Source organism: Pavona decussata, unplaced genomic scaffold (assembly GCF_977016875.1).
Source record: "Pavona decussata unplaced genomic scaffold, jaPavDecu1.1 SCAFFOLD_166, whole genome shotgun sequence".
In the NCBI taxonomy this organism is placed as follows: Eukaryota; Metazoa; Cnidaria; class Anthozoa; order Scleractinia; family Agariciidae; genus Pavona; species Pavona decussata.
Genome location: NW_028145577.1, coordinates 153,566 through 164,201, shown reverse-complemented (window position 1 = coordinate 164,201; position 10,636 = coordinate 153,566). Strand labels below are relative to the sequence as shown.

The following is a 10,636-nucleotide window of genomic DNA, read 5'->3' as shown; positions in this document are numbered from 1 at the left end:
CTGCTCTTTGCAGCTCTTTTCTTCACTTTTCATTTATTTCAGTTCACTATACGGAAAAGAGGAAGAAAAGTATTAGCATAACGTTTTAGGTAATGGCTGTCGATAAACTATTACTCAGGCAATCTGAACAAACAGATATAAAACGAGAGAAGAAGAAGAAAAAAAAAGAGAGAATTAATAAAGCGATTCCTGCAAGTGATAGAAGCTTCTAACAGTATTTGCACTATCAACATGAATCCGTTTTCAAGATTTCAACCTCAGGTCATTCTCCTTGCTCCTAACAAGGTTACCATTTCGTCTTTTCCGTTTCGTCTTTTCCATTTGAATTTATTAACATGCCATACTATGGCACGTCAACTTTTGTATTCACCTATAAGTAGTGCAAATCGAGATATAAAATTAACCAGAAAATATGACTTGCTGTTTAATATATTTACCTTTCCATTTGCTGCCTCGTTTCCAGGACGGTCTGTTGATCGAGTAAAAAATAAAGTAAGACAAAAAAGGAAGAAAAGCTTTAAGGGTGGAAAGTACTGGATGAACGATTTTAGTAATGTAGTGACGGAGCTATGTAGAGGTGGCGAGGCGGGGGGGGGGGGGGGGGGATAAACTTTGACTTTTTCTGGCACAGACAAACACAAGGAACAAGTTTACTTGAAGCAGAGGAAAGCGAACGATATACGACCGGGTGAAATAATTAAACAAACCTGAAAACTTTTGTTCACTTCATCGAAAGAGGCCTTTTGCTGTTCTCTCTATATCAAAACAAAAAACGATCAATAAACAATGTGCCAATCTGCTTTGGAGTTTTTTTGAAATGACTACCGTAAAACCAATTACAAAAGAAGTCTTTTTTTATATAAGTATTGAAGCATATTGTTTTCAAATACGTGTATATACTCTGTGCAAATGCTATTAGTCTTCTGATTGGCCCGCCCTTCGAGATATGGGATGTATGGGAACACGTTTCCAATGTTTAATATTTTGGATCAACATAATAACTAATCTGATCAACAACCATTTGGTTTATTCTCAGAAGAACTTCATGAACTTAATTTGTTCGAATAAAAGTTGAATATGAAACTTAAACTAAGAAAATATAACAGCATACTTTAGCGTAAATGACATCATCAGGTACCTCTTGCTTCTTTTCTTTTATTTTTCGAACCAAATTCTCAATATCCCTGCAGATAAACAGAAGTGCGTACTTTAAGAAGGTGCTTTTTTTTTTAAACTGACTATTAAAATAAACATTTCGCGAGGTTTGGAAAATTCGTTCTAGTTTTGCTGCAATCATCCAAAAAAGTATGCTGAGTTAACGTTTAACACAAACGAGAGACCCTGTAGTTCTGGGTAATAATGCCATGTATAAATAAAATATTAAATAACATGGAGTTGTCACACAATATTTTCAATTTGTGTTTCTAAACATCTAGAGCTACGAAAATAATAATAAAAAACGTACATACCTCTTGACTTCATTCTTTTTCTGCAATAAAGAAGTGTTTATTAGTGATGTAAGAAGTTCTGTCACTGATTGCTGTCACTAACAAAATAATAATAATAATAATAATAATAATAATAATAATAATAATGATGATAATAATAATAATGATGATAATGATATAATGATGATGATGATGATGATATGATATTGATGATGATAATAATGGTGAAGATGATGATGATAGCGATGAATTTGTGATCATATGGTCAGCCCATGAACTTTCCTAGAAAGAAGCACAACGCGACGCAATAGCACTTTTACATTTTTCATTGAAAATAGTCAACCATGACTGATCTCCTCCCGTTATCTCTCTCCAACTCCTTCTTTATTGGAGAAAGACAATGCAATTGAAAGACATATGCTTTATTAGTTCATTGTCGTTCTGCAATAAAGTAGGACTTGATGTAATAAGTTCAGACAATTAATTTTCAAAACCTTTATGGTATAACTTTGGAAACACACTTGTACTAGTAATTATGATGATGATGATGATGATGATGATGATTCGGTTTGGTCACGTGGTGATGGTGGGTGACAATGACAATGACGATGATTAGAATGGCAATGGAATGATTTCAGGATAATTAGGCTGATAATGACAATGATGACGATTAAATCAATGATTTTTGTCTGTAATGAACGAAATAAAAAGATGAATACTTGTACCTTTAAAGTGCCACTACGACGAAAATTTTTACTTCTATTTTCGCCCTTTTCGTGTTCCAATCCATTTAATGAGCTCGAAATTGCAAAAATAGCTATTAATTAGCTTTATACAAGCTTACTGATCCTGGGAATAAGTGGCCGAAAACCATCGAAAACCCGTCCGCCATTACTCCGACGGCAAAGTGACGCCCGTGGTCATTCTAAAATGCGGTTGCTTGTATGAGATCTTTGCGTGACGTGATACGCGCATCGCACATCGTGCGTTCCTTGCAAGAACTCAGTAAACCTCAGTAATCGAAAGTCCTAAAGTAAGTGAATAGGCAAGATTATTTGTAAGATTCGCCATCCAGTTTGGTGAAAAGCGATCTAAAGGACAATTTTATCGAATATCTTGGATTATAATTTCCTTGGCGGTGGATTTGGAGTCGTATGACTGCAAAGAATACGCTTCGAAGACACGCAAACAGCTCATTCAAGCCTGAGATTTACATGTAAAGCCGAAGAAGAAACGAATTCACTCCGGCATTTTTTACTCAGCAACTGTATTGGAGGTAGACATATGGTTATTTAATATTCTGGGTATGTTTTCTATTTGGGATTAGTAAACAGAACCTAATCACTTTTCGCAGAAGCACTTGAGCAACAAATTATTGAATTGGATGGATAACTCCAGACCAATACATGTTAATGTTATGTTGGTGGCGTGTATGGTGTTCGCAAGTATCAATCAAAGCTGCATAATGAGTCAAGAAAAAAAGAACTATTAACCTCGTTTTTTTATAGTTCAATAAAGCTTTGACAAAACTAAAATGATGTATAATTAACTTCAGTTGAAAAGTGGGTAGCTATAGCTGTAATCTACAGAATATTTGCAATATTACAATACTACAGGGCTGTAATCTACCAGGTATTACCTGGTTAGATCCCTTCCTCATTCTACAACAACTTTCAAGCAGTAAATGAAGTAATCATGAGGGGCCTAATATTTTAAAGCCACAGTCCAAGTAACATTCAACAATAATTATAAATTGTTGTAAAGCCCTCAAATGCAGCTGGAAAACTAAAGATTAATAAGAAAGTTTAGGAGGACGGCTAAGGAGGAAACCTTAGTAGGCTTGCATCATATGTCATCCATATTTGTTATTTTAATAATGTTTGTTCCTTGGTCAATGAGGATGTGTGAATCTGAGTGAAACAAGCAAACCAGCCTCTTATCTCATCTAAAGCTGACACTATAATTGTAATCATTTTATGTGTTGAGTGTGAAGAGCCAGCATAACACTGTGCTGTAACAGTATTGTATTTTCCCACAAATCATACAATGTTCACAGACATTAAATTGAAATATTATAGTTATGAAAGAATGACCATCCTTTCCACAGATATACCTTAATTATTCTTGGAGATTCTACCAGAAATGAGATTTAATGTCTTTTTTCTTTGGTGTTTTAAATTAAGAGCCAATTATTACTTTAACCTAAGTTTTCACACAAACCACAGCTTATTTTTTGTTTTTGTTCAGCGACATGAACTTCATTTTAATTTTTTTCTACCTTGTAAGTTTTATCTTACATGACCCCACAAAGATTTTCATGCTTTATACTTATACTATGTGTTCGTTGTTTTTCTATTCTGTTTAGCTTTTTTCTTCTGTCAAATAGCCCTGGCTTTCTTACATGTATGTTGGATGTTGATATCTGTGGGGTTTTACTTTGGCCTTCAGAAAATAACCAGAACTAAGAACAGGGCCAGCTTTAAATATCAAAGCCATTTTTTTATGCCAATAATACCACATATTTTACTTTATTTCATTTTATTATTATTAATTTTTTTTTTTTTTGGGGGGGGGGGGGGGTTGTTTTGTTTTTGTTGTTGCTGTTATGACATAACACTCAAATTTCCCTCACTATGAACAAGCCAACAAAATATTTCGCCATCAGTGAACGATTTCCATAATCCCTTCACTGTTTATATTAATGTGCTTGACCTATATCCAGGATATTTTTTTGAAGACTCTCCTATCAGCTATGTAGGCAGTTTCTAAGATCAAATTTAAAGTTATGCCTTTTGCTGTGGCCCTCTCTGATAACCATTGCAACAATGAGAATACTCAGAGCACAAGAATGCATGCCATGATCCCACTGGCCAAAAACCTTCCCTGTATAAAGATAAGTTTACCCTTGAAGTCAGAGGCCAGTCTTGCTGTCTACTCTCACCTTGCCTGCAGCATTGTGGTTCTTGATGACATGGGTATGACAGCAACTTTTAAAAAAAAACACACACAGTCTGCATTACCAGTACCTACTTGTCATATTGATATGATATTAATGCTAAATATTGCAAAAATTTGCTGGTAGTTCTCCTCCTCTCCCTTCCATTTATAAATTTGCACATTATGTACAATGTAAACCTTAGTGTAAGATCCTGGCCCATTCTTCTGGACAAGGTATCTTCTGTAACTGTGAAAAATGCCTTCATGCTTCCCTAAACTAACCCTAATAATACAGATCCCAGTATTTTAAGGTTCAGGGAGTGTCGTTGACAGATCTAAACTAAAAGCTAAGTGAGATTTACTATGGCATTATTTACCATGGGTAGTCCTATTTACCATGGTGTGCTTTGGTGACCTTGTTGACGCCTTTGTACTGTCTCTGGTATATACCAAAACAGTGCAATACTTTTTTTTAGAAATTTATTATGTTGTACAAAAAATGCTGTAAAATTGGCTGTCCATATAACAGACTTTGCCAAGAAAACAAAAGAAGGCACAAATACAAAATTAATAATTCAAACACAAAGATGAAATTTACCAAGCACCGGTAGTTTTCCACACTCTTTAGAATAGGGTATTGGACAAAATACTTTCCCATAATTTTGTCAGTTTGGTTCATTTGTTCTCTTTAGTACAAACTAATATGGTTTGAATTGTAGATATTATCTTGACTTGTCCCACAAGATAACTTTCAGCATAATATTCACTGCAAGTCTGCACAAAGGTGCAGTCAAAGCATATTTACAAGTGATATTTAAAAAAATTGCTCAATAATAGTATTATAATTAGTTAATAACACAGACCAAATAGGATTGCTACAAGACGTTCTTGACTCACAGTAATCAGTGATAGCTACATTAGAGAATTTTGCAAGTTGGAGTGTCAGCAGGTCCACATCAGCTGGAAAGTTGCCTGCAAATTTCTTCTGACCTGTACTTTCACATATCATGTGATTGTTTCAATATATAGAGATAAATTTTTCATGTCAATGTCACAATCAGTTTAATTACAATTGCTCATTTAATACAGATCGAAAATCTCGCCTTGCTGTGCATTCTACAGTCTGCATACAAGTCTTTCAGAAATGTGTTGGGTGCTTTGTACGAAGAGAGCATTCAAAAAACTCGAGGCAGTTGATTGTCAATATTTATTATACCACAAGCAATTATTATTATTACTTGAATAAAATGGAGTATCTATGCACTTTTATTTTACCAAAGCATGACACTTATAGGAAGTAGACGTAATGAACACTGGACAAACAAAGCATTACAATGAGCTATAAACAAAACATGCACACCACCACTCCGCGCCACTTGCTTTCATTGCACGCATTCACAAAAACAGTTCATTTCCGATTAGTTACCTTGGCCTAATCGCTTCACTTAGTCCCTCGCTTTACCCTGGAAAAGTAAGCATTGAGGCAGTAGCATTGCATGGCAGTCCTTGCGTTTGAGTTTCCCTCGAAGCAGCTGCCGAAGTCGTCGAGAGGATATGTCTTTACAGACTTTAGTACTTCGGTGCGATGTACAAAAAGACGATTTGTCTGAAGAAATTACCCCCTTTTGACGTATTTCAGAACCATAAATATTCAAACAACCACCATTAGGTTCCTTTCGGTTGCCCACAATACGTGTGCGTTTTAAAGACGGCCCTTGAGCTACAAAATAAAAAGATGTGGCTTCTTTCAGCGAGATCGAACATTCGAAAGCAGGCCATGTTGTTGTGCGCGTATGACGTCATATTGCTGTCGGTGCAACTAGATCCAGCTCTCTATGTAGTTCACGGCCATTTGTCGTTCGAGTAATGGCGGCACAGCGAAGCTGAACTTCGCATTTAAAATAACTGGTCTTCCCGTTGGAATTTCGATGTAAGATTTGGCGTGGTTAGTATTTATCACTTCTACTTTCCAAAGCTGAAGAAAAAAAGGGATGCAAAATTTTGATCGTAGTGGCACTTTAAAGTTAATCATGACTTTGCTTGTTAGAAAGGCAAAGGGGGCCTTCTTTTCTGTTTTTAAAATTTAGGGAAATTACCTCTTCTCGATCATCATTGTCGTCTTCAACTTTTAGCTCCTGAAGTGTCCTAGAAAGAAACACAAAGTAATACAATAACACTTTTATACTTTTGTAAAGAAAAATAACACATCATAACTGGTCCCGTCCTGTTATCTCTCTCTAAGTTATCAGCGGACATTTTTTTAAGTTTTGTTGTATCATTGCAGTGAACACTTACCCGTGGAAGGCGGTGTTTCTTTCTTCTAACAATTTTAAATCAGCCTGTTGACAAATGAAAGATACAGTTATATACAAGTGACCTGAAGGAATAATGTCTTCAGTTCATTCCCAACACTTGCACTGAAACACCTAAAATTCCCAACACTAAAATTGAACAGTTCCTAATTCCATCTTTCATTAACCAAAATATACAGTGTTGACCCTCAACCCCCCCCCCCCCCCTTCCCCCGCCCCCTCCATCCTCTATGCCAACCTTGGAACTGTTCTCATTACTAATCTCCTGAGTCCTTTTATACTTCACTTTCCCTCAACCCTTGTCTCACTGTCTCTTTTCCTTTTCCTTTCCATTTTTTGTTTTCATACGATTTCTAATCTCCTGATTCCTTTTTTGTTTCTTACCCCTTATCTCCCATAACTTCGTCCTCCTTTCCACGTGACTCCCCCTCCCGCTAATACCCCTATCCCCTATTCGTATCCCTGATTCCCAGTCCCTTTTTTCCTTGCATTCCCCCTGAAAACTCGTATTCCTCCTATTTAATGGGCCCCAATTTATGCATCTTTTCCCCTGTAGCCACAATACTCCACTGTTCCCCTTGTTCTTCGTTTAAATGTTTTAGCCCACTGTTCTCTCCTTTATCGCTGTTCCCGCATCTATTCCCCAGTTCCATTGTTTTGTCTCTCTTATCCTCACTTCTTTCGGTTTCCCCATAGATCATCGGCCCCCCTTCCCCTGTTCCTTACATTATCCCTCTGTTCTTCCTCTTCCCCCTGTTCCCCCCCCCCCCTTCTTTCTTAGTTTCCCCTGCTTTCCTTGTTTTCAACGTTCTCTCTTCAGTTTGTTTTTTCGCTCATTTTACATCTCCTAATTTCTCATTCCTCCATTTTACCAAGTTCACACCATTCTACCAGCCCCCATCGCTTGTTTATTTTTTGAGAGAAAAAAGAAAGATTCTCATCTGTCTAAATTACAAACCTGAGCCTTCTCTTTTGCGGCTTGAATTTTTTTCTTGGCTGCAGTCAACTGCTTATATTTCATGCTGCGACAAATTTAAAAGAAATAAGGATAATGAATGTAATCTGCCCTTAGACTTTGCAAAAACTCCATAAGAAAATAATTACCTGATTATATTTACTTAGAGCGCTTGATTAGAGAAAGATCCGAGCCTTTAAAGAAGAGCCTTTGAAGATACTTACATTCGAGCATTGCCAGAAATTTTCATAAATCGGCCGGTCAGTAGGTATAAAATACTCTATACTAATAGGAAAGCTGAGATTTGTCTTTTGTGCCTCCAAAACACCTCATCACCTGCTCTTAGTATTTTGCAATGTAAACGGTTGGAGAAGGCAATGAGGCGAGTTTCAATTGGCACCTGCTACACTGTTCTAATTTAGAAACCTTTAGCTTAACCTTATGTGGCTCTATACGACCCTATCGCCTCTTTTAGGAGATCTTAACACTACACACGCTTAGCAAAGGAAAAGAGGCGGTTTGCTGTTGCCTCTATGTGGTCTGTCCGACGGATATATAAACATCGTGTTGTATTTTAGTTAAAATAAATGATTAAAACAACAATCGCTTACTCTGTTTCTCTGGTCACCATTTTCAAGTACTCTTCTTTTGACGTTAGTTTCTCTTTTAACTTCTAAAAGAAAAAGGGAAAAAAGAAGAAAAATGAGCGAACGAATCAATGAACGAATGAATAACAAGGCTATCGGCGATTTCATGAATAACAAAGTAAGCTTTCGCTTTGCAATAATTATCAATTTCAAATTATTTATTATTGAATCCAATGAAAATACAGAAATCTGCACTTGCAACTCAGTAGTTAGTCTCCTAAATTTTACAAAAAATCAGGAACATATACTGTATTTTCTGATTAAGTAGATATTAAGTTTTTATTATTCCAGTATCGTTAGAATCTCTTTTAGCAGATCGCTCTCAAATCTTGTCATGAAATATCCGCCTCTCTTAGAGCGGTTCAGTCTTATATTTTCTTATGAAATTCAATTCTCCTTCAAAAATTTTAAATAGAATTTCCCTCAGGATCACAGGCATTGCCTTTACTAGTTATATCTCTCTTTAACATCAAAATGTACTTATTTCATTTTGTGGCTGATGACAATTTAAAAATCGTCAAAAGCAAGAAAATAAAGTAAGTGCATTTCTTTTTCATTTTAAAGAATTTTTCTTCGAAATGATGAAGAACTTTTGTCCGCATGTGTCATTTTTCCTTTTAATATATCACAGTGTATTACTTTGTATTACTTTATTTCAGTTGCTGATGACAATTTAAATTCTTCGTTTCGAAGAAATTTTCATGGAAGTGGAGAAGAATTTTGTCTGCATTTCTTATATTTCTATTTAATATATCGTAATGTACTTACCTCATTTTCACGCTCCTGGTGATTCAACTTTTTCTTCATCTCGAAGAAATTATTTCTTCGATCTAAAATAAAAGCAGATTTTATTGCTTTTAGAGTCGTCTTATGGACTCTTCCAATTTTTCTTCCCGATACTTAGCAAACGAAAGCTATTTAAGCCAATTAATATCGGTCGGCCAGATATTACATCTTTTCTGGAATTTCCCCCAAAATGCCAATACTGGCATGCTTATTTCACTCCCCCCCCCCGCCCCCCCCCCCCCCCTTACCTTCCAAAGTTTTGTGCACAATTTTTGTTACTAAAATGAAACTAAAATGTTGACAACTTATCAAGATTAAGTAAAACGACGTACTTATTTGCGCGACAAGCTGCCATCAGTTGTTATGAGAGACATTTAAAAAACATTCTTCTCAGAAACAAGGAATCAAGAACACATAGACCAACTCAGTGTCGATGACAAGCTGAATTGTCAACGGGAATTGGAAAACTAAGCCGGTCTGTAAAAATGAAAAGCATTAAGAAGCTATTTTGTGGCTTTTTATTGATTGATAATTGTTTTTTTTTCACTCAAGTAAGATTTGGCGCTATTAACTTTGTTGAGTTCAAAAACTCCGAGTAGATCTTCTTATATCACCGACTTAGGGAGATTTACTTAAAGTTTTCGAAATAACCAATGAAATGACTTTATATTTATTATTTAACTTAAAAGTTTGGGTGTTACCAGAAAGCACCGCTAACTTTTTGTTGACAATGGTACACAATGTTTGGGCGCCATAACACGCGTACAACTTAGTTGCACGCGTCAGATTACCAAACAAAAATTTCACAACAATTAAGAAAACACTGTAAAAAAATATGTTAGTTTATAAGAACCTGTTGCAGTTTAATGAAACATTAAAGTTAAATCGATACAATTGCTAGGCGTGACCATTAGCCACGATTTAAAGTGGAACATGCACAGCTCTGAACTAATTAGAAAATGTTCCTCTCGTCTCTACTTTTTACGTCAACTCAAGAGATCCGGAGTGGCACCAAGTGAACTGGTGCAATTCTATGTGACATGTATTAGGCCCGTCCTGGAATACGCAAGTCCTGTATTCCATCGTTCTCTACCAAACTACATTAGTGTAGATTTGGAACGGATCCAAAGAAGGGCATTCAGAATCATCTATCCTGACCTGTCATATAGTGTAGCACTAGGAACAGTTGGCCTACCGAAACTTCATGAGAGGAGAGAAAAGATTTCAATCGATCTGTTTGACGAGATCGTCTGTAACCCCACCCACAGTCTCCATAGCCTCCTCCCTCAAAGGAAGAGTTGTAAATATGCACTGAGACGCAAAAGTGATTTCACTCTCCCCCTATGTAAGACCGAGCGTTTGAAGAACAGTTTTATTTTTAGCCATGTCTATAAGATGTAGATATTTTCTCATTTCCTCTTTGTTATTATATTTTTAGCCATGTCTATAAGATGTAGATAATTTTCTTGTTTTCTCTTTGTTATTATTAGAATTTGTAAATATCCCGTTATTCAGCTTATGGCTGCAACGGTGTTTATAATAAAGTATCTA

At 36.0% G+C, this 10,636-nt stretch overlaps 1 protein-coding gene across 7 annotated transcripts in view; it reads right to left on the bottom strand.

Moving 5' to 3' along the window:
• Nucleotides 1-10,636, bottom strand: part of LOC146464249 (uncharacterized) — a 102,164-nt gene that overhangs the window by 61,546 nt on the left and 29,982 nt on the right. For 2 of the 7 annotated variants that reach the window (XM_085129969.1, XM_085129961.1), the window contains exons 3-4: nucleotides 8,264-8,325; nucleotides 7,656-7,719 (exon numbers count right to left, since the gene is read on the bottom strand). In XM_085129969.1, the coding sequence (XP_084986095.1) occupies nucleotides 7,656-7,719; nucleotides 8,264-8,325 (126 nt within the window). Of the gene's footprint in view, nucleotides 1-1,469; nucleotides 1,490-6,481; nucleotides 6,531-6,680; nucleotides 6,725-7,655; nucleotides 7,720-8,263; nucleotides 8,326-9,067; nucleotides 9,130-10,636 lie in introns of all 7 variants that reach the window. The other 5 variants (XM_085129963.1, XM_085129965.1, XM_085129962.1 and 2 more) reach the window with 5 other exon arrangements.